The 25,451-nt window shown below is 35.9% G+C and overlaps 1 protein-coding gene across 2 annotated transcripts in view; it reads right to left on the bottom strand.

Moving 5' to 3' along the window:
* The window catches only part of LOC148944695 (VWFA and cache domain-containing protein 1), a 150,350-nt gene that overhangs the window by 4,147 nt on the left and 120,752 nt on the right, over positions 1-25,451 (bottom strand). For both annotated transcript variants that reach the window (XM_089100546.1, XM_089100547.1), the window contains exons 17-20: positions 15,510-15,745; positions 10,584-10,729; positions 3,912-4,148; positions 1,633-1,863 (exon numbers count right to left, since the gene is read on the bottom strand). In XM_089100546.1, coding sequence (XP_088956672.1) covers positions 1,633-1,863; positions 3,912-4,148; positions 10,584-10,729; positions 15,510-15,745 — 850 coding nt within the window. The remainder of the gene's footprint in view (positions 1-1,632; positions 1,864-3,911; positions 4,149-10,583; positions 10,730-15,509; positions 15,746-25,451) is intronic.

The following is a 25,451-nucleotide window of genomic DNA, read 5'->3' as shown; positions in this document are numbered from 1 at the left end:
AAACATTTTCTCTCAAAATGACCAGATACAGTAAAATTTACATTAAAACGGTCTCCTAAAGGTAATATTATATTAGATATGTTGTATATTGGTTACTAATCACTCTGTTTACTTCCAAGGGGATGAAAGAAGTGAACCACCCCCTTCTGACGGGGTGGACGCAGGAGAAACTTACAAAATATTAAAATTTCAATATCGAAACATATTTTGATGCTGACATAACTACCCATGCATAAACGTCTTTTATTTAGATACAGTTTAGTTTATTTAGTAGTTACAATTTAGTTTTTTTCATATTCTCGTTTATCTGGGGAGGGGCTGACAAAACTCTGGGGGAGAGACTATTTCCTTTGTGTATATTCTCGTTTCCATTTCTGCTTGTCAAAATCTAAATGTCCCAGTCTGTATTCAACTATACACCAAGATTACGAAAAAATGGTAGTAACAGTTTTACTAAAAAACATGGTTTATCGAAGAAAACAAAAACAAAAAGAATCGTTTGAAAGTGCTATGGTGATTTAAGATTGTCATTCTGAAACATAAGCTGCTTTATATTAAAAATGTAATGACAATTTTATACTACACGTATAACCTTTAACACTAGCATAATTTAGGAATTGTAATATTGCGAAGGAAATTTCGTCCGTAATGTCTCTGGTCCATAACAGTTCTTTAACTTTTTAGTTTCATCAGTTACTTCTGTATACAGTTCTCAAAGAATTGCCAAGGTTGACAGAGAAAATTGTTGATGGATTTTGGCCTGAAATCCAAAAGATTTGACAATAAAATGGTATGTTTCTTCAATTACGACCGTTCATGACATTTTGACATTTATGACATTTTTATACTTGTTTTGAAATACAGTTTAAAACCTTCGTTTAAATTTGAAGGTTCTATTTCTTAATACTCCACCCAGTTAGTACGCACCCGTGAGGTGTTTATATGTTTTTCTACTTCTGGGCGAGAAGGATATATGGATAAGTTTCTAACAATCCTTATACAGAAAAAAAAACCACGATCTATGACGAAACCACGATCTATGACGAAACCACGATCTATGACGAATTATGCTTTAAACTCAATGTGGGAAACACCAAAATGCATCTAGTTTTTTTTTTTTCTCTACAAAATATCCTCGTATATAATAAACCAAAGTTTTTTTTTTCCAAAATTGATTTCAATTTTTATATAATAAACCTAATAATACCATAACACTGCATACTGATCTGATCAAGCCATTTTTCTGACATTACTATTATACAAGCGGTTCGTTCATTGAATTTTAGTGAGTCTTTTTTCACCGAGTCACAAGCCAAGGCCGTATCCACGGAGGGGGGGGGGGTTGACCCTCAACCCCCCCCCCAAAAGGTTTATCCGACTCGTAAAAAACGTAACAAAAATGAATATAAACAATTTTTGATGCCTTTTTGAAGTTTTTTTTTTCTGCCACTTCCCCCCGAAAAAAAAAATCCTGGATACAGTCCTGTCACAAGCAGACAAATATTATCGACAACCTAAAAAAAAAATATAAACATAAACAATAGAACTTCCAAATAAAGACCACAAAAAGATCATGAAGCAATCGACAAGTCTATATAGATAGAGAAACAGTAAAAAGAAAAATGAACTAACCAAGAGGCGAGCTTGCACGGGAGGAAACTGAGACAGCGGGTCTGTATCTATCCCTACTAGTTAGTAAAGGTTCTTGGAAAGATATAGTGTGTTCTGAATCTTCGTGAGGTGTCATGGTTGAGTAGCCGTGGTCGGATTCTGAGGCGGGAGGTCTCCTATATCTGGTATTAACTCGATAGGGTGACATTGCTGCTATGTTGTCAAGCTCAATCAAACGTATATCTTGCTGAACTAAAAAACAACAACACAAACTCAACTTTACAATAGATTTTAAGTCCACAGATTAAACCTTAGCAAAAATTACGGAGAAGAGGGGGGGGGGGGAGGGGTCGGTCTCAATGATTAAAAAAAGAGCTTTTTTACGTCCCAATACCCCTGTCAATTAATTTTAAGTTCCATAGGAGGCGGGAGGGGCAAAGTAAAGAGAAAGACAGTAAAAATAGTTGCCACTATTACTATAAATGTAAATTTTCGCAGCAACGAGTCGGCTGAAACCAACACAGCTGCGCAGGCTTTTCTTTAAACTCCCACTTTGTTCAAAGTTTCACTTTTCACTCCCTTTGATGATTTTCTGTTTCCTTCAAATTTTGTCCTATAGCCTCTTACCATCCCATTTGAGTCAGCTAAACTTCAGCATCAATTACCTCCCCTTCACTTAGGTATGGCTATGTCAATTACCCCCTCCCAATTTAGTTCGTCCTGGATGTGTTTATGGCATTCTGATAATTGATTGAAACAACTTGCTAAAGCTGTTTTCCAACCATCTTAAAAAAAAAATACCATCTAGTATATTGTTCTTAAGAACCAAGATCATATCTATCCTTAATCGTATCGTATTCCTAATATCGTATCGTATATAAGACTTAAGATCCTATTGTCCCAAAGACCTAAAGATCGTACTTAAACTTTGCATACATTTGACATAATTGTCAAAAACTGTTTGATGGACTGCTTTCGAAGGGAGCATTAACAGGAACATATATGTACACTCAAACTTATGATTATCCCAATCTACAATATCCTACTGATCCCCCCTTTGAGAACAGCTTGGCAAACACTTTTTAGCAACTATCTCAGGAGTGGGAAAACATGAGAAGGGACCTTTAGGCCAGATAACAAAGCAATGTCTTCTTCATTCTTTCGAAGCAACCATGTTCAAGAGTTTTAATTAGCCACTATTCTATACGTCAAAATATTTGATATTGATATATTGTGTTAACCTCAGTTTCAAATTTTTTTTTTCCTGATATCTCATTTAATTTATGCTACTAAGAAGGCTGACATACTTAAAAAGAACCCCCACCCCACCTCTCAAAAAGTTTGATTACTTTCTTTTCACCTCTACTTTTAGAACAGGTGTCACAGTTAGCTATAATGCTAACATAATATAATTTAAACAACACATAAAATACCCCCTGCCCCCCAATTGACGCCACTGGCAGTCACATTTGATCTCCCTGACCTTTCATGGGGTAATTAAAAAGAGGAAAACAAGGGGGCGTCCTCCATATTGGACGTAGTTTTTGTCAAATTAGAAACTCCTATTCTTGTTCCTTAATACCATTTTCGATTCAGTTTACAGACGTGTTTGATTTAGGTCGCTATAGACCATGCTGTGCAGGGAAGTAGTTTATTTACATAACTAATATTACTTTCCAGGTAGACCAGTACGTACGCTTCCTGTTAGCACAGACACATGTGTGGAATTTTGTTTTTGGGGGAGGAGGGAAAGAGAAATTGAAAAAAAAATACAAAACAGGCATATTATTAAAAAAAAAAAAACGCCAACATTACTTTCTGGATAGATAGAATGTATATGGCGTGTCAGAACAGGCAGAGGCATAATATTGAAATATGTTGGTAACTACGTACGAAATCGTAATTCTTGAGGTTACAGGGGATAACCTCAGTTTCTGTAACTCCCTCCTGAATATAAGCAGGTGGGGCATTCTAACAAGGAAAGGAATATGAGTTAAAACAACTAGCACCGCAGACGGTATACCCAGCTGGAAAAAAAAGTAAAAAGATAAATTCCAAAGCAACAGCAGTACGACCAAGGTGCTGTTACTAGTACAGATTAAAATTAAAAAGTTTTAATAGTTGAAGGGTTATGCTAAATAACCCTAGATGGCGTTGTTGTTTTTTCTGAATCAAACCTGAGTTTCCACTCTCATCAATTTCTCGACTCTTTGGCAAACACTTTAAAGTAGGCAAAATACATCTAGTTATCTATGTAGTATCTACTTACAAAATTAACCATGTAAAACACTGATGGTTACCTGCTACTCCCTCTTTAGATCCGTTAGCTGCCCCAAAATGGTCTTCTTCTTCTTCTACTTCAGACATTCTCACATTTCCTTCTGCTAAATGTGTCAGGTACAATGATGATTCTTGAGCCAAATGTTGTTTATAACAGTAAATACCCATTGAGATTATGATGATCATTGCTACAATTCCACCGACTACTGGGCCAATTTGAGTTTGTCGTGTCTGTGGCATGACCTCCAACAATAACTCTAAAAAAATCAACAGTAATACAAAACAATTGGATACTACTGACGAGGCGTCCCCCCCCCAAAAAAACAGATTTAGAAATGAGCTTAAGGAAATAGTGGCGACCCCTGATTGCCGTAAGTATATCCTCTTATCTCTTCAAAACAAGTTTCGCCAGACAGCAGTGAAGAAAATAGACAATAAAAAGGGTGCAAATAGCTTCAGCTCTTTGAGGAGTGGGCAGGGGGGGGGGAGGGGGAGTCAGAATATTTTTATAGGTATGGAGGGATACTCTAATAATTTATACTAATATATGGGTTTTTATATAGCACAAATCGTGGCATCGTTAACTGCGTAACATGTTGCTAGCCTTAGCCAATTATTCATTCGGATTGTTGTGGGTACCCGACTGACTGACCTTATCCCAAACAGTAAGCTGTACAATAAATGTAGGTCAATCCCGCTTTCTAGGGCTATAACAAGAGCAAGGTATACATGGCCAGAACCTGTTCTACGGAAGAAGTATGATAGATTGCCAAAGATTGTCCTTGTCTAGGGCCGTCTATGGCTAAACGGAAAGCAGGTCGTCCACGGCTGAGGTGGGAGGATGTCGTAAAGAAAGACTTAAGGGAAATGGGAATTTCCTGTGGGTGTAATGAGGGAGGCTTTGAATAAATTGGGATGGAGGAACGTGTGTAGCTGTGTTGGCATCAGGGAGCTTGGTGCTGCGGCGAGTTGTTAGAAGTAGTAGTATAATTTTTTAGAGTTATTTCCTGGACATCTTCTCTCTCTGTGAGGAGACATCGCCGAAAAGTCGTAAGGAAATTTTTAGGGGAAATAGAAACTTCTTGGGAGGGTATAAATAGGGAGGCTTTGAATAGATTGGGATGGAGGAGGAGCGTGCGGTTTAATAGTATTAGTAGTAGTCGCAGGGAGGGGGAGGGGGTTGTACCACAACATAATGGATGGTTAGATAAAGATTTTCAATAAATTTCTAACTAAAAGCTTCCTGGTCAAAGTAATCAACAGTAGCGAGGTGATAAAGTCACTTTCGTCACCTCAACTCTGAAAGGGTTTACCATTTAGTAAATCGTCTCAGATGGAGGGCAAAGCATATAGTTCTTGAAAACAACACGTTTTCAGTTACGTAATTTTGGTAAATGACTAAGGATGATAATACCCGATGAGGCATCAGAGGCGGTTTAAAGGAAGGGATAGAGAGGACACTTACCCCGGGCACAGGGGTTTTAGGAGCACAAACTTCGAATAAATAATCTAAAGGTTATAATTATTTTGTCAGTTTTGAAATTTTACTTTTATTCAAATAAAGTAGAGGGTGCAGTTGGCAGTAAGTGTGAGCAAATTGAATTCGAAATTTTCATTTTTACCATATCTTCATCACCATTCCTTGAAAATAAAAGCAAGTAGATCGATTTTAATTAATTTAAAGTTTTTTCTTGTGATGTTTTGTATTTAAACCTGTTCGGATTTTACAGGATGTCGTCTTGTAATAAGAACGAAAGCGATGCTGCTGGAAGAAAACGATGTTGTTAACGGATAAATATTTTTTTAAAATTAGGCTGAACATTTTTGAGAGACAGGGAAGGGGGCACTAATCGAGATTTTGCCCCCAGAAAAAGAGAAGCCAGAACCGCCACCGTGAGGCATAAAGTTCTTTCTGGGTAATTGACTGAGAAATGAGGAATATTGTCGGATTTTCAGTAAATGTTTGCTGAATGGAGTCGAAGTCGGAGCTAGAATCGGTATATTGAAAATGTCTGGAGTCGGTTACAATATATATCCCACTCAACAACTCTGATTTATAAGACAGCCGTCCTTTGATATACCTTATTACTTTTGTTAAACAGAACTACAGAAGATAGAATACCCCAAGCTGAGTATAAGCTCACAAAACTAATGTTCAGCACATCAATTGAAAGGCAAATAGCACTTCGTTTCACTTTTCTCAAGAATGAACTCGAAAGATTCTTCTATTGACTCCTCACAGATTGGGTTTACATTAATAATAATGGTTTATTTTTTAAGAACAATGAACCGAAAAAAAGAAGTGATGACATATAAAAAGAAAAGAGATGAAAAACAAACAATCAACAAGTAAAGATATGAGAAACATGAAATAGCTGAGGTTTTGAGACAGCAGAATCATACAGCCCCTCATATAGAAAGCCCAGTTTTGCTGTTATAGCTGGAGCAATACAATTCTGCATTATCCTTTTATTATTATACCATGATGGCAAATAAAGTAAAAATCTCAAATACCGACTCAAATCTGAATTGAGGGTTCAGATATCTCTTAAGGAAAATTTGAAACAAGCCGGACAAAAATAACACAGAGAGGTTGCTGTAGGCCAAGTACAGTCTCACTAGCGCTTGGCGGTCATATTTACTTCAGTTAGCCACAATCTTTGAATACAAAATATATGAGGTATTCACTTCAAAAGACCAGAAGGAGAAGGGGCGTTCTTGGGGGGGGGGGAGGGATAAAAAGAACAATTTTCATCAGCAATCTGTCTATTTTCAAGGGAGAGGTCCTTCGGATGTATTGCACGGTGATTCCTACCGATGCATGGGTATGTACCTCTCATGCACAGGTGTTCAATAATTTGCTGTTGTATATCATTCTCTTGAAGCGGAAAAATGTGCACTAGTTCCTTGTTAAGACTGCTCTAGTTTCTGGTTAAGATTGATAGTATACAGAAATGACAGCATTATGTAATTTTCAGCGGTAGAGATTCAAAGCACCAGAACTCATACCAGGTGGTATCTTTTGGTGCTTCACGATCTTGCCCCTTCGGCTGTTTTTCGGATATTCTGTCGGTTTTCTGCTTTTTTTACTTGGTACTGGTATTTTGTACTTGGTACTTGGTACTTTTTCACTTGGTACTGGTACTTTGTACTTGGTACTTTTTTACTTGGTACTGGTGCTTGGTACTTTTTCATTTGATACTGGTACTTTGTACTTGGTACTTTTTTACTTGGTACTTTTTTACTTGGTACTAGACAATCCTTTAGAACGACCTCATTAAAGTGCTTATTTGTTATAGCATCAATAAAGAAAGCTGTTTTCTCCCTTGTTGATATTTCTTTTACTGATTTTTTTCGGTCAAATTTATAAATAGACTCTTTTCTTTCTCTTTTCCTAACTTGCACCTTACACAAATTTTTATGTGTGTCAAATCTAGACAATTTCCTTCTAGTATCGAGTCTGCGACAGGTACATCCAAGTCATTGACTACTAAGGGCCGGTATCAAATATGTAATGTCGGTACACAACACGAAGATATGTTTACTTCTTCACGACAAGATCAAAATGATCGGTGAGCATCATGGGCGTAGGCAGCATATTGTCTAGGGGGGGGCAGTCGATAGTGTGATGGAGGGGGAGATGAAGTCATGTCGGCATGGGCGTACGTAGCTTCTTGCCTAAGGGAGGGGGCAGCCACTTCTGTGATGAAGGGGGAAGGGGGGAGCTGAAGTTATATTGGCAGTTCACAAAACCTTACATTGCCAGCAAGTTCTTTCATACTTATGAAATCCTTATTAATAAGTAATCACCAAAAATTATAAATCATCAATATGCTTCAGCATTAATCTTCTTGGATTACAGCTAAATCATTCCAAGACATTATGGATGATTGCTTCTTGTTTGAATTGAATAAATTTGTTTGAATAGATTTCTGTTTATTTCCAGTTTTTTCAACCGTCTACCTTTTATCAACTGCTTTTTCAAGCATCTGCTTTTTCAGCCATATCTAATGTAAATTTGAAGGTCTAGGGGGGCAGCTGCCCCCCTCTGCCTCCCCCTCCATACGCCCATGGTGAGCATGTAGCATTAAATAACGTGGAAATGATTGAGAGGACACTGTTTCTGCGTCTCATGCTCAAATACTACTTACTTAGATAGGTCTTCCAATGCCGGCCGGTACATAAGCCGACAAAAGAGCCTCTTTAAAATAGCCTATCGAAACGCTGCAGGCCATATATCTTCCAGGGACGAACTAAACAGCCAAGGAGCCTCCTCCAGCGAGGGAGGAAACAACAACATATCATGAAGGATGTTTTCCCCCTGCATTTGTACCATTTGGCAACAATAACATTACATCGTGTGAACCCAGCCTAATATAAATACTTTATAGTCACTGCATATTTGTTTTTACTTCTTTTTTGGAGGGGAGGGGGGGTCAGATGTTTCTAGAATGATTACAGTTATCTCTATTCAATTCTAAATTTGAACATTTTTTTTTTTAACATATTAAAGATATGTGCCAAAAAAAAGTAAGCAACCAATATAAAAATTATTTTCATCAACAAAATAAGCGGGGATAATTATTAAAAGTTGACACAATCAAGAACCTACACATGAATTCCCATTTCTAAACCTAAAAATTATAAAAAAGATGGGATCTATTGCTCAAAATTTTCATTTTTCGAGTTTCAGGCAAAGGGTAGTACTTACATTAAAAAACGACAGTTTTCAAAAGCACTGATCCGACGATATGGTACTGCCGATTGTCAGTAATTACAGCATCGTACTAAAAGTATTGAAGCTGAAAATTGAGCCATCATATTAAAGCAGCCCTAGCCAAATGGTTAGCACGCTAGACTTGAAATCTTTTGTCCGTGATGACAGGGGTTCAAGTCCCGGTGTCGTAGGTTATTTGGTTTGGAACTGGGGTCATTGGCGTGACTTTTTAAGCTCAGCTAGTGTCGACCCAGCTCAAAATGGATACCAGAAGAAATCTGGGGAAGTTAACAGGAAGGGTTTGCGGAAGCAAAGGATGGCTGGCCTCCCCATCGCTCCCTCCCCCCCCCCCCATTACACTCCCTGACTGAAGGGCAATAAAAAGGACATCAGTGCATCAAGTACGGACTGTAAAGTCCAATGTCGTATTCTTCCCCTCATACCCCTAATAATGTGTATATGAATATTCTCCAATCAATTCCATTGCTATAAGAGTTGGATAAAACATTAAAGAGTGATGTATTAATTTTGCAATAATTAATATACGTCAACACAAATCCGCTTTTGATGTTAAAAAAGCCTTAGTCTTCTCCTTTTTTTATTGTTTAGTTTTTATTTTATGGTTTAATTCGTTTATTTTTATTATTACTTATTTTATTGTTTATATTGTTAATCTTTATTTATTTTTTGACAGACTAAATCTTCAAGTCTCTACAGTCACAGATTTATCGTCTGCATAGATGCCCACTCTATCGTTCGAGACATCGACGGAAAAGATTTGCGCCAATAGCATGGTGAGGAGCACATAGACCAAATCTTTAGAATAGTTGCAGCCACTTTTGTTGATTTTGCAGCCACAGTGGTTGGAGCCACTTTTGTTGCTTTTTCAATCCAATATATTTTGCTTGTTGTTCAAGCCAAGGGACGATAAGTTTCCTATATTGGGGTTTCGGACAAGGCGGTTCTAATAGTGCACTTCTTGTTTTGATCGGACTCTATTTTTACGAGTTATGGGTTATTGTAGTTTTTTATAAAAGGACCTGGTCGTCTCTTACTAGGTTGCTAGCTACCGCTACAATCCGGATTTTCAAGTACACTGCAAGGAGATAGAGAGAAGAGCCAGCCTCCTCATATTAAGCTCAAGCAAAATTAGGAAAAGGAAATCCTTACAAAATACTGCAGGTGACCCAGCACAGTTTAAGTAGGAAATACTGGAAGGCTATCCACCGATGTATTGCATAGACTGAAGCATTTTTTGCCAAAGCGGATATTACGAATGATTTATCGCTCAATTGCTTACCCATATATATCATATGGCGGTCTGATCTGGAGCAGCAATTTTTATCGCAAGTTCAAATGAGTCCAGATTCTTCAGAACAAGGCTGTGAGGAACATAGGCAAGTATGTCAAAGATGTGAATGATGCAAGTGTTTGTTTTAAGTCTTTCAGATTGCTCAACGTGGGCCAACAACGTGATTATCAAGCGACAGTTTCCATTTTCCAGTGTGTGCATAACCTATCCCAAAGTGTTTTTTGTGATACTTACCATGCTTACAGGTATTCATGAATATGCTACAAGGAATAATGGATAGTTGGTGGTGGAACTTAAGAGTAACACAAGACTAGGATTTCAATTGCAATTTCTTGTAGCTGCAGTCTGGAATTCTCTACCAGTGAGCATTATGGCGGTTGAGGATTGAGCCCTCATGCATTTCGAAACGACAATTTTATAATAATGATAGTAAAGTAAAATAAATGAATACAGTAGAACCAAAAGTTTTTAAAATAAATAATAAAACGATATACAAAAGATATAGGCTAGTCAGAGCCTTTTTCCCAAGAGTTATCACTTTGGAAGGATGTCAAAGAGATTATAGGTTAAAAATGTATAAAACAAAAACGAAAATCCTTGAACAGGATATTTAAATTTTTTCTTGAGAAAATTAAAAAAAAAAAAATGAAAAGATAGTTGTACCTTGTGAAGAAGGTAGGTAAGGCGAAAATCCACCTTTGACCCCTCCAAAACACTTGTGCAGTAACGAGCAGAATGGTTGATTCAAAAAAGTCTCTCCATCTGACTGTAGATAGCACCATTCACATCCAACAACTCCAATGCACTCCCTAATATAAAAAAACGAAATAAAAAAAATAGCTTTCAAAATTTACAATCAATATTACGTAGACAATTTTGTCACGTTTCTTTACTGGGAGAATAATTTTGTCTTGAATGCAATTGGTTAATTTTTAAGCAAATTACAAATCAGTTTCTCTTTGTTTAGCTACTCACAACTCCAGTCTAGTCAGCTAAGACGAGGAATAAGTTAAGATGAAGAGGTGACGTTGGGTAACGAAAATATTGATCAGGAGGACAACTTCACTTACCTTGGTAGTATTATTAGTAAAGCCTATTATTAGTGGATTAGAATATTAGTGGGAGCAGTGAAGATATTAAAAGTAGAATAGCCAAGGCTCAGGGCATTTTTTTCACAGTTAAAAACGGTTTGGAAGAATAGGAAGTTAAGTCTGCAAACCAAGATTAGAATATTGGAAGTAACGGTGATGACAGTGGTCAAATATAGCTCTGAAGCATGGACGCTCCGAAAAGCGGATGAAGATCTTCTAGATGTTTTCCAGAGAAATTGGTTAAGGATTGTTCTGGGTATCCAGCTGACTGACTGTATTTCAAACAGTATGTTATACGAAAAGTATCGCTCAATCCCGATTTCTAGAGCTATAATGAGAGAAAACTTAAGATGGCTAGGGCACGTTCTGTGGATTAAGGATGACAGATTGCCGAAAATTGTCCTTTTCGGCCAACCGTCTAGGACTAAAGAAAAAGTAGGTCGTCCTCGGTTAGGGTGGGAGGATGTTATGAAGAAAGATTTAAGGGAAATGAGAACTTCCTGGGAGGGTGTAAAGAGGGAGAATTGCCACGCAGTTTGTCAGATATAGGAAGCACATGTAATAAGAGAGCCAAAAGACGAAGACTCAAATATGGATCATTATAAAATATATTACATCTTATTTGAAAAAAAATATTTAATAGATTTTATAATTTAACCAATAAATAAGTTATTACGTTAATAATTTAAGAAATTGACAAATTTCTTAGTTTAAGAAATTGAAAAATTTTGATCTTGTAATTTTTTATTATTAATCACACACATGCTAGCTATAAACTATGAACGTATCCTCTATATGTTTAAGACCAAAATACATTTAATCCTGTGGATATTAGAGTGCTAAAAAAAAAAAAAATCTGAGATGGGGGTTCTAAAATGTATCGTCGAGGCTTCCTGGGAGGGTGTAAAGAGGGAGGCTTTGGATGGATTGGGATGGAAGTGGAGCGTGCGTAGCTGTGTTGGCCTCAAGCGGCTTGGTGCTGCGGGGCGTTGTTAGTAGTAGTAGCCGCAGACCTATTAAGGTTTGTGTTAGTTAGAAAAGTAGATGAGCCTCAAATAAGACGGAGGGATAAGAAGTGTTCTTGTGGCCCTTTGTAGGAGCTCTAAGTTAATAGCGAGTTGAGACTTCCAATAGTGGCAAGGAAAATATGAAGGAATTCTACCTACTTCTCAATCCAAAATGTGTATCTCAGAAACGAATTTTTGTCTCGATTGTTCCACGGAAATACAAAAAAAGGGCTAATTTCTTACCAAATACTATGCAAATTCGCATACGAGTTCTGCAAAATTTCCACATCTAATTTTAAACCCAGTGTGGCATACTTAAAAAACAAACAAAAAAAACACGAATATTATGTGGGGGAGGAAATACAAAAAAAGGCCAGTTTTGATAAATATTGATAAATATTGATTTTGTTTTAAAATGGAGGTGTTTTATATTTAAGGAAAGATTGGAATTTGATAATTGCCACGCACAGTTTGTCAGATATAGGAAGCACGTGTAAAGAGCTAAAAGACAAAGACTCAAATATGAATCATTATACAATACATTAAATTTTATTTGAAATAAAAAATTATTTAAGAGATTTTATAAATTAACCAATAAATAAGTTATTACGTTAATAATTTAAGAAATTGACAAATTTCTTAATTTAAGAAATTGAAAAATTTTGCTATTGTAATTTTTTATTATATCACACACATGCTAGCTATAAACCATGAATGTATTCTATATATATCTAAGACCAAAACACATTTAATCCTGTGGATATTAGAGTGCTAAAAAAATTCTGATAGATAGGGGTTCTAAGATGTATCATCAAGGCTAGTACCCATCCTGTGTCCAGCATACTTCTGAACAAACTTACCATGTTGCATTGCATAATGTTCAGTCAGCAAAAGGAAATAATAAACTGGGAGTTAAAAAATGGTGATTCTTCACTAGATATGGACTTTATTTCATAAACTATCAACAACCTCCTGAATTTTATTTGATTTGATCTCAATTCATCCCAAATGAAAAGAAAAAGAGGGAAGGGCCAAAGAGAATGGGTAACTTACAATAGTAGAAACTCGCGCTGATGAAAAAAAAAACAAAAAAAACTATCAACATCGTCTAGTGTGTGGCGACATTTGGCATCTTTTCAAGCTCTGTAATCATTTTTCTCCCAGGAACTGCGATCAGATACTTATTACCACCCTAATTTTAACAGCCACACTATTTAAATTAGTAAGTTTTATTACTGCACTGAAAAAATACCAGGTGTTGCCATAGGCTAGATGTCGTTGGTAGTATTTTGTCGACATTAGTGCCAGCATCCACTCTTTGGAAAGGGCTTTAAAAGGAGAAGTAGATTAGTTCAACATTATTAAACTAAAAATTGCAGACTTTAGCATTTGTTGACTTTTTTCATAAGTCAGACAAAAACTAAAAGACGATTAGAATGTCCACGTAATAGCAAATGCTATTTTCTTTCACATAGATTCTATAGTCAAAGTTATTAAATAGCCAAGAGTCTTTTAAAACTCACTGAAAGAGGAGTTTAGGTTCGGAATGGAAAATTTACCAGTTGTGGATGAGTTTATTTACTTGGGGTGTAGGTTAACAAAGGAGGGTAAGTGGGGCAAGCATGTAGAATTAGTTGAAATACGGGTAAAAGGGGAATAGGGTAATAGGGATGGTTCTAAGTAGTCTCTTCAGGTCAGTAGGTCTTGGAGATATTAAGCTACAAAAGTGGGTGTTTCAGTCAAAAATTAGGTCGGTAATGGAGTATTGAGTAGAAGTTTGGGGGTTTGATAAGGGTGTTATATTAGAATGATTACAATTAAAATATTATAGAAGGATGCTAAGTTTAAGTGAGAGAATTAATAACTTAGTTATTAATGGTGATTTGGGAATCTTGTCGTTAAGAAGTAGAAGGCTAGCAAAAATGATGATGCACTGGGAAAGAGGGATAAGTATGGAAAAGCATAGGTTAGTTAGGGAAGCATTGGCGGAGTCTCTGTTAGACAAAAGAAGATGTTTGTGGATGGGACAGGTTAAGGCAATTTTGAATTCATGTGGAATGCCGGGTGAAATAAACAGAGGTATGGTGGGGGTAGGCAAGCAGAGAGGTGTCCAAATAGGTATATCTATTTTAGTCGATCAGGAAATATAGAAGCGGGGTGACAGATCAGAACGTTTTATTCTCTTGGTTTGTATTCTAGGGTAAAAGAGGCATGGGGAGAGGAGGTATATCTTAGAGCTGGGCTGTCTAGGGAGGATATTAAGTGGGGATTTTCTTGGTGTGTATTCTAGGGTAAAAGAATCATGGGGAGAGGAGGTATATCTTAGAGCTGGGCTGTCTAAGGAGAATATTAAGTGGGGATTTTCTTGGTTTGTATTATATTGTAAAAGAAGCATGGGGAGAGGAGGTATATCTTAGAGCTGGGCTGTCTAAGGAGAATATTAAGTGGGGATTTTCTTGGTGTGTATTCTAGGGTAAAAGAAGCATGGGGAGAGGAGGTATATCTTAGAGCTGGGCTGTCTAAGGAGAATATTAAGTGGTGATTTTCTTGGTTTGTATTCTAGGGTAAAAGAAGCATGGGGAGAGGAGGTATATCTTAGAGCTGGGCTGTCTAAGGAGAATATTAAGTGGGGATTGTCTTGGTTTGTATTCTAGGGTAAAAGAAGCATGGGGAGAGGAGGTATATCTTAGAGCTGGGCTGTCTAAGGAGAATATTAAGTGGGGTTTTTCTTGGTGTGTATTCTAGGGTAAAAGAAGCATGGGGAGAGGAGGTATATCTTAGAGCTGGGCTGTCTAAGGAGAATATTAAGTGGGGATTTTCTTGTAGATGCATTTTTATGCCACTTGGAGGAAGAAGAAGATATATGGGAAGGGTTATAATGAACAATGGTCCTTACAGTTGCCCGATGTGTGGGAGTGGGAGGAAAATTGATTGTATTTTCTGGGGAAGTGTGAAGGGTTAAGGGTCTTAAGAAAGGAAATTTTTGGAGTGGACGAGGGGGATGAGCCTTGGGTGAAAAAATTGCTGGGAAATGGATGTTTTATTAGTATCAAGAATTTGGCGCGCTTTATTCGTGTAGGTATAACCCATCACGAGAGTGTTATGTAATGACTTTGTTTGTTTGTTAGTATTGTGTTTTTTAATGGTTTTCTGTGCTTTAATCGTTCTGAGCAAAAGTGTAAGTTGAATACTTTAACTTTATTTGTATGTTGTTACGAGTAATTGTATATGTATGTTTTTTTGTTGTCTTTTTTTGTGGCCATGGCCCTGCGGTTTTTTTGCGCCAAATATACAACTATACTATCATTTATATATGAAGATTAATTCATATATGAAGAAAAAGAAGATATTAATTCCAAATTGATATCCCAAAAAGAACTTTTCAGCTTGGCAATTGAAACGTCAACAATTGCCGACACCCTACGCACCACTAATGGCTCCGGAGGATTTTGATCTTTTTTACCCCCTCCCAAGAAAAAACAATATCTTACCCCTCGGTCTCATAGTATTCACAATCCAAATGACGACACGAATCTAAATAGTCAAAACCAAGTTCAGTTACAGATGGGAGTGGATCACGAGAGGTTTCACTTTCTGGCTGACATACATCTTTATTCCCCTTATCTAAAGTTTCTCCACGACATAGATCCAACTCAAGCGGACACTCACAAGGGCATTCGCATTCACTTTGCTCCATCCTATGGCAATTAAGACAAAGCCGATCAACCTGAAAAAAGAGGACTTTAGTAAAAACACGACATGAGAATTAATCATGCCACGGTTTCCACAATACCACTCCAACAATTTTGTTATTCCCCCCACCACCAAAAAAGTACTCAAAATTGTGTGCCAAAAATTCTGGCTGGTGTGCCAAAAATTTCAAAGTTTCGTGACAAAACAAAATCTACATTTTCCCAACATTAGTTAATAAGGAGATTGAAATTAACTGTTTAATTAAAAGTGATTTTTACGAAAAAAAAACATATCTTGGGCACAAATTTCAAGTAAAAGCTTAGAAGTTAGATTATCTACCCAGAAGGTGGTCGTTTTCAACAACTAAAATCAAGATTTCAATAAAATTACAGATAACCGTGGGAAAATTGGCCAAAATGTGACACGATCATGGTACGTCGTCCTCGATCGACTAATCAAGGTTGATCAATTTTACCGATTGCCTGGTGATTTATGCCCACTTTTTTCATTGGCTAAAAATTTTGATAATCTCAATATTTTATAGAAAAACGTCCCTAACAATAAATTATGATTTTTAAAAAGTAAATTTTCCCAAACCCTTAGTTATAGGCTAAGGGTTTAATCTCAGGTGGCTATAGCCCTCTGGGATAGTTTCCCAGACAGCATTAGAGGTTCTGAATCAGTTGCTTCATTTAAATTGCCGGTCAACAATTTTCTTTTTAGTCGAGATGCAGTGTGAGAGCGCGTTCTTTTCGAAATTTTTTTCGTTTTTTTCGAAATCGAAAATCATGATCTAGTTGTAATTCTTTCTTCGTCTATTCTTTCTTCTTTTTGTAGTCTTAATTTTAGTGTTGAAGATATGATTTGATTAGTTAATTGAGCCACTGCACGCAGGCCGCTTGACTTTCTACCAATTGCTAAGTTTATTTTATTTTATTTTTATATTCCTGAAAAAGAAAAAAAAATTGTATAGCGATATCTTGGATATCTCGTCGCCACTCAAGACTAACCCAGGATTCCCACTTGCAAGGTTAATTAAATGAAATAAATTTACTATCTTGATCTATTTAATGCTAAGTGGCAGTCCTTAAATGATATCCAGTGGTAACAAGATTTCTAAGACATTGTAATTACCCAAGACTCATGAAAATTCCCTCTTTAAAACTGATTTTATATGAATAGACTCATCTTACGTTAACAGCAAAACTAATACTATATTTTTTTATATTTGTTTTGTTGTTAAATATTCAAAGTTAATCCACTATTTTTCTTAACCTACCGATACTTTATTTCAAATAAAATACGTATTATGTAAAATATATTGCGTAAAATAAACTGTGTAAACATCCATACATATATTTTGCACAAAATAAATAAAATATATATCATGTTTTGATTTATCCTACTGCTTAACCATGCATACATTGTAAATCCCCTAGGAGCTTATACCATAAAAACATTAGTTTCGTTTGGCTCGGAGACACCAACTGTCCAGCCCATTTCCCTTCCCCATAGCACTAAATTTATATTTATTTTGCTCCAACCCCCCTCCTTTCTCCAACAGCACCTAAAAGTTTCAACACCATCCCCCAAGCTGTCCCTAAGATATGGCAGAAATGATATTTCGATAACCTGGATGCACATAGTGCCTTTTTTAATCAAAAAACAAAAAAAAATTAAAATAGAATCACTAATTCAAAGATCACTTTTCAAAGATATTTGATTGTGGAGTCAGTGATTATAATCAAAAAACAACGATAACCTGGATGCATATAGTGCCTTTTTTAATCAAAAAACAAAAAATTTAAAATAGAATCACTAATTCAAAGATCACTTTTCAAAGATATTTGATTGTGGAGGCAGTGATTATAATCAAAAAACAACGATAACCTGGATGCACATAGTGCCTTTTTTAATCAAAAAACAATAAAATTAAAATAGAATAACTAATTCAAAGATCACTTTTCAAAGATATTTGATTGTGGAGGCAGTGATTATAATAAAAAAACAACGATAACCTGGATGCACATAGTGCCTTTTTTAATCAAAAAAAAATAAAAAAGAAAATAGAATCACTAATTCAAAGATCACTTTTCAAAGATATTTGATTGTGGAGGCAGTGATTATAATAAAAAAAACAACGATAACCTGGATGCACATAGTGCCTTTTTTAATCAAAAAACAAAAAATTTAAAATAGAATCACTAATTCAAAGATCACTTTTCAAAGATATTTGATTGTGGAGGCAGTGATTATAATAAAAAAACAACGATAACCTGGATGCACATAGTGCCTTTTTTAATCAAAAAACAAAAAAAATAAAATAGAATCACTAATTCAAAGATCACTTTTCAAAGATATTTGATTGTGGAGGCAGTGATTAAATAAGGAATCATATTATGTCATCATATCAATGATGTCATAATCGTAGGTTGTAGCCAGGTTGTCTCTTATTAATCCAAATACTATTGAAAAAGTAAAAGGTCAGCTCCAAAGAAGATTAGGAGTTAGTTCAGAAAAATTTACTCGTAGTTTTCGACACTGAGCAGCTTGATCAAGATGAAAAAAACATTAAGAATATATTCCACTGGTCTTTGTTACATAACTGTTACGGAATCAATATGTCCTAAAATACTTTCGTTGCCTGAAAACCAATGGATATCGGAAATGACCATTGATTCCACTAGGATAGACTGCGTCAAAACTAAAGAGGGGGCTGTTTTTCTACAACGAGGAGACCTCCGGGAATTTGAGTGACTTAACGGGATTTACAGCCACTGGGTCATCTATATCGGTAATAATGAAGCCGTACATTTTCCGCCTGAGGGCATTATTAAATGCTTCATTAGGAGAAGTAAGAAAAGGATGCCGATGGAGAATCAACAACTCCATGAATGAAATCTTCTCCCCTTCAACGAGGATATTATCATTAGAAGAGCCTTAAATCAACTTTCGGAAAGAAGATATTTCAGTAAATACGATTTTAACTGCATTAAAGTTCCTTGCAACAGGCAGGATTGAACCTCAGTCCTGGTTATTTCCAAGCATAGCTTTATCTACTGCGCTGTCACAAGGTGACAACATAGGAAATTCATAAAATACATGTTATGGATAAAATATAACCTAGATGATGACCTAGGAGCTATTAATTATTTATCTTTTTTTTACTTTGGTGTTTATTTAATGTATAAGTCAGATCCATATCCCAGATTTTAGTTTTTGGGGGAGTAGGTTACAAGAAAAAACTTTACAAAACGCAAAAAAAAATTTGCATACATGTATTTTTTTTACTCTTGTATGTATGAGTCCAACAAATTTGGATAAAAAGGAAAAAAATGAACGCCATCTCTTTTTCTTTAACCAAGATTTTATTACTACCAACAGTTGAAGATGCTTTCAACTATTGGTATTACTACCAGTAGTTGAAAGCCGAATATAAGTGAAAAATATGATCAAACTGGGCATCCCCCCAGCCACAGCATCCAGGACAGCTTGCCCCAATCCCCCCCCCCCTTAGAAGGGCTCTGTCAATAGTATTACCGACCAAAATCGTACAGCTAAATATAGCCCACATAGCTAAATCCCCTGGATTATTTTTTTAATTTAAGCTTCCATAATTTTTTATATTTTGCTGATAACTTAGTAGTATTTCTGTTTCCATATATATATATATTTATATACTTACTGTTCAGAGTTATGGCGGTAGTGGCAACCTAGTGAGAGACAATCACATCCCATAGTAAGAAATACAATAGCCCATAACTCGTAAAAATAGTGTCAGATCGAAACACAAAGCACACTTTTAGAACCGCCATGTCCGAGACCACTATAAAGGAAAATTACACTCCCCTGACTTGAACAGCAAAGAAAATCTGTTGACTGGAAAAACAGGGAAAGTGGCTCCAACTATGATATTTTGCATCGATAGCATATTTATTTTTTCCCTTTTCCTCCTCCCAAGAGAGCTGGGCACTAGAATGTTAAAGAGAGCTATTTAAGGGTTCATTTTAAAGGAAATTGCCATATCTAGTGCCTTTTGTGATTAAATGCTTAAAATAAAATCAAAATTAGACAAAAAAGTGCATTTTCACATACTAGATGATGAATGTCGTCATAATCATAGGTTAGAACCATATATGACTAAAAAGTATATATAGTACTGGGCCCCGGCACTTGGCACACGGCAGACTTCTATATATGGATTCTCATTGTCGGCTTATCTTCTAAACACAGACAATTTGAGCTTTTTCTTGATGTCATGACGTCCAAATAAAATGGACCTTAAATTAGAAGTAGTGCCTTTGTAAAATTATGTTTTTTTTTTATTGGAGCTATAACTTTTGCCTCAGCTTGTCTTTTGTCATTATGAAAGACATGTCGCCGAACCTTTGTTTCTTTCCCGGTATTATATATATATATATATATATATATATATATATATATATATATATATATATATATATATATATATATATATATATATATATATATATATATATATATATATATACATATATATATATATATACATATATATATATATACATATATATATATATATATATATATATATATATATATATATATATATATATATATATATATATATATATATATATATATATATATATATATATATATATATATATATATATATATATATGTATATATATATATATATGTATATATGTATATGTGTGTGTATATGTATATATATATATATATATATATGTATATATATGTATATATATATATATATATATATATATATATATATATATATATATATATATATATATATATATATATATATATATATATATATATAATTTACAAACCTTCTCCCAGTAATGAATTAAATTGCATGATGATGCAGAACACCATCGTAAGAGGATCGTTTTTATGAGGACAACCGCCGCAGGGCGGCGGATCCAGATTTATGGACAACGATCCCCGCAAAGGGCTCCCTTGATCTTTTCGGGGTACCTGAAAGACTGGGGCCCTTGCGGTCAACTCTATTCCCACTTGAGGAGTGCACCCTCAAGAAAATTATAACAAAGTAAACGACACAGCATTCGCACGGGATTCTGACTAATGGACAATTTTTCTGGGCTTTGTATGTTTTGACCGGCGTCTTCGGGCTGAAAAACCTCTTCCTAGCTAATTTATCTATTATGGGCTGCCTTCCCGTAGTAGCATAATATTTGTAGGCATGAATATACAATGAGTCGGAGGTAATAGGCTTGAGATTGTCTGTGCAGGATTTCGACTCTTGTTAATAGAAGAGCATCGCCAAGTGCTGAAAACCATGTTGTGACCAAGATGGGCCCAGGATTGCACAAAGCCTCCATTCATGGAGGTCCCAGGGACTTCTTGCTGTCCGGTTCTAAGCCGGCTTAAGCAATTCGGTGTAGACTTGAGAAGATATGTGATCCCCTTCCTGCACTGGTATCCGGGATCATTGCTTTTCCCGAGGCGAAAATAATTTCAATGATTTAAAGAACATGAAAATTGGAACTTGGAATGTTACGACGTTAAAAAATGACTATCGTACCGACATTTTGACTGACGAATTCAGATGATTCGAGCTGGATTTATTAGGAGTTTCAGAAACTCATATCCTAGGGGTAGGAGGCATGGAATTAGGTGATATAAAATTTGTTTACTCAGGCAGGAAGGATGGGGTTACATAGACAGGGAGTAGGGCTCATGATGAATAAGGGAGCCGCTAAGTCTTGTTTAGGCTTGGAAGATATTAATAACAGAATACTAATTGCTCATTTTATGACTAAAAAGTTCAGGGTATCAGTTATAGTAGTATATGCCCCTGTAGAACCGACTGACGGAGATACTAGTGAAACAGATGAATTTTACTTACAGTTACAGGAGCAAATAGACAGGGTCCCATGTAGAAATATGATGTTTTTACTGGGAGATTTTAACGCCCGGGTCAGTAGAAATAGGGATAGATAGTATCCTAGCCTCGGTAAATTTTGTGTAGGAAAAGAAAACAGTAATGGATACAGACTTTTACAATTTTGTAGGTATAACAATCTAGTTATAACCAATACGGTGTTTGGTCATAAAATGGCTCATTAGTTAACATGGTATTCACGTGATTGTAAGACGGCAAACCTTATTGATTATGTCAGTGTAAACCAAACACTGGCAGGATCAGTACAAGATACTAGGGTATATAGAAGTGCTGTTATTATTGTTCAGAGTAAGTATCATAATCTATTATGGTCAAGGTTTAATATAAAGTTAAAATTTAAAACGGGAAGCTACCTGTCAGGAAGTTATGATGTTGGTAGACTCCAGGATAATAATTTGAGAGACACTTTCCAGGAACAGTTGAAAAGTAAACTTGAGAGTTTAAAATTTGATAATGTGGAAGATGGTTGGAATAATTTTAGAAAACTAATTTGTGAAGTTGCTGAAGGTGTCTTAGAGAAGAAAGCTAGAACTGCAGCTGAGAATATTAGTAAAAAAGCTTTATGTTTAGTAGAAAGGACAGAGGACTTGTACATGAATTATCTGAGTGATACATCATATGAAAACAAAAGGAATGTAAAGAAAGTGGAGAAAGCATTAAAATATGAATTAAGGAGGCAAGAAATGGAGGCCATGGATAAAATTGCTGAGGATGTGGAAGATGCAGCTAGACGGTATAATAGTAAAATATTGTACTGGCATGTTAACAAATTGAGAGGGAGTAGTCAATCCGGACTTGGCCCAGTTAAAGATAAGAATGGGGCCGCAATTAGCGATAAGGAAAGAACTAAAGAGAGATGGGCCAAACATTTTAATAATTTGCTTAACTGAGAGAGTTACAGAGAAAGACATAGAGGAAAATAAAAAAGTTTGTGATACCTTGGATCCGAAGGAAGTTTTGTTTTGTGAGGAAGAATTAGCGATAGTACTAAAAGGATTAAAAAATAATAAGGGTCTAGGTCCTGATAGTGTGATAAATGAGTTTCTTAAAAATGGTGGCTCTGAGGTTAGAAACAATTTACTGAAGATTATGAATATGATTTTAAAAAAAAGGGAAGTACCTAACGATTTTAGGAAAACCTTAATTAAGCCACTTTATAAGAAAGGTGATAAAAATGAGTGTGGTAATTATCTAGGCATTAGTCTGGTCTCTGTAGGTAGTAAATTACTTAGTAATATGATACTTTTTAGACTGAGAGATGCCGTAGACAATGTTTTAAGAGAAGAACAGCGCGGTTTTAGAAAAGGTAGAGGATGTGTCGACCAAATTTTCACTCTTAGGCTAATAACTGAGAAGTGCCTGAGTTTTCAAAAACATTTGGTCCTCAGTTTTATAGATTACGAGCAAGCGTTCGATTCTGTTGATAGAAGAGCTTTAGTAAAGGTTTTATTCTTGTATGGTATACCAGACAAATACATTAAAGTGATTAGTGCTATGTACGAGAATAACACTGCTGCGGTTAAGGTAGGAAATGAGGTTAGCAGCTGGTTTTGTATTAAATCAGGAGTTAAGCAGGGTTGTGTTCTATCCCTCTTTATATGGATTAATTAAAAAAAACATTCTGAAAAATAAGTTTTTCAAAGAAAAGTAAAGGCCATTTTAAACTTAACCTCAGCAGATACAAATACATGTTAAAATACAAACTCAAAACGACCAGAAATTAAATAAACAAACATAGCAAAAACGTACAATAAGTAATAATACAAATGAATAAATAGATCTTAAAGCGAGTAATGCTTAGATTGAACATGAAAATCTAGCTTAAAACGAAAACAAATATTTTGCTATTAAAGTATAAATGAAACTTAAAACGAACAGAAATTAAATAACAATCAATACGAAGAAACATACAATATATATTAATGTAAATGAATAAATAAACCTTAAAACGAGTAAAACATAAATTGAACATTCACATCAATTTTGAATCGAATAAAAATAACTACACACAAGAGTTTGGGTATCGCCTCACTGCAGAAGTCTAAAACCTACTGTTTCATTGGCGCTTTACTGAAAACGAATTATATTACAAAAATTTTCTTTTGTACTTAATATTTAAAATAAACATTAAAATTACTCAGGGCTTTGGGAGATTTGCAATCCTCACAGATCTTGATTCCAGACCAAAAAACTATGTTTATAAATATAATAGTTTCGAAATTTGGCGTACTCGAGTTTGGGAAAAAGTGGGATAGGAGAGGGGGCTTAAATATCCCACTGTTCTAGTTAACAATTGCAAAGAGCACTGTCCCTTTGAATTTCAATTTGAATGTGCATTTTTTGAAGTTTCTATGACAGTGCCTTCTTTAAAAACCTTATATGCCCCAGGGCATAGCTTAAAACCATTGCCCTGAGGGTTGTGGGGGAGTGTCCTCCTCAACAACATATTTTATATCTGGAAATCAACTACGCTGAACAAAATGGCGATCTGAAAATTTTTATTTGATGTGTTTGGGGAAAAGGTGGGCGTGAGAGGGGGGTTAGTTGCCCTCCAATTACTTTCGACTATTAAAAGGGGTACTGTACCTTTGAATTTCCAATCGAGTGAGCCTGTTTTGAAGTTTCTACGACAACGCCTTCTATAAAAACCTTATATGCCCCAGGGCATAACTTAAAACCCTTGCCCTGAGGGTTGTGGGGGAGTTTCCTCCTCAGAAATAATGTTTTCTATATGGCAATCAACTACGCTTAACAAAATGGCTATCTCCAATTTTGGATGGGATGTGTTTGGGGGACTGATGGACGTGGGGGGGGGCTAGTTGCCCTCCAATCATTTTGGACTATTAAAAAGGGCAATAGCCCTTTAATTTCCAATCGAATGAGCCTGCTTTGAAGTTTCTACGACAACACCTTCTATAAAAACCTTATATGCCCCCAAGGCATAACTTAAAACCGTTGCCCTGAGGGTTGTAGGGGAGTGTCCACCTCAAAAATATATTTTCTATCTGGAAATCAACTACGCTGAACAAAATGGCCATCTCAGAATTTTGATTGGATGTGTTTGGGGAAATGACGGGCGTGGGGGGGGGGGGCTAGTTGCACTCCAATCACTTTCGACTATTAAAAGGGCACTAGCTCTTCAATTTCCAATTGAATGAGCCTGTTTTGAAGTTTCTAAGACAACACCTTCTATAAAAACCTTATATGCCCCCAGGGCGTAGCTGAAAACCCTTGCCCTAAGGACTGTGGGGGGATATCCTCCTCAAAAATATATTTTTTATCTGGATATCAGCTTTACTTACCAAAATGGATGTCTGAAAATCTTTAGTGGATATGTTTGAAGAAATGATGGGCGTGGGGGGGGGAGGGGGGCTAGTTGCAATCCAATCACTTTCGACTATTAAAAAAGGCACAAGCCATTTAATTTCCAATCGAATGAGCCTGCGACAACGCTTTTGAAGTTACTACGACAACGCCTTGTATAAAAACCTTATATGCCCCCAGGGCATAACTTAAAACCCTTGCCCTGAGGGTTGTGGGGGGGGGGGTATCCTCCTCAAAAATATATTTTCTATCTGGAAATCAACTACACTGAACAAAATGGCTATTTCAAAATTTTGATTGGATGTGTTTTGGGGAATCATGGGCGTGGGGGGGGGGGGGGGGCAATGTGCCCTCCAATCATTTTCGACTATTAAAAAGGGCACTAGAACTCTCAATTTCCAATTGAATGATCCCCCTTTGAAGTTTCTACGACAACCCCTTCCATATGAAGTGCCTCTGGGAAAAAAAAATAATAAATAAT

Source organism: Artemia sp. Qi Xiang Cuo, chromosome 14, assembly GCF_049724085.1.
Source record: "Artemia sp. Qi Xiang Cuo chromosome 14, ASM4972408v1, whole genome shotgun sequence".
Taxonomy (NCBI): domain Eukaryota; kingdom Metazoa; phylum Arthropoda; class Branchiopoda; order Anostraca; family Artemiidae; genus Artemia; species Artemia sp. Qi Xiang Cuo.
This window is presented reverse-complemented; position numbering and strand designations above follow the sequence as displayed.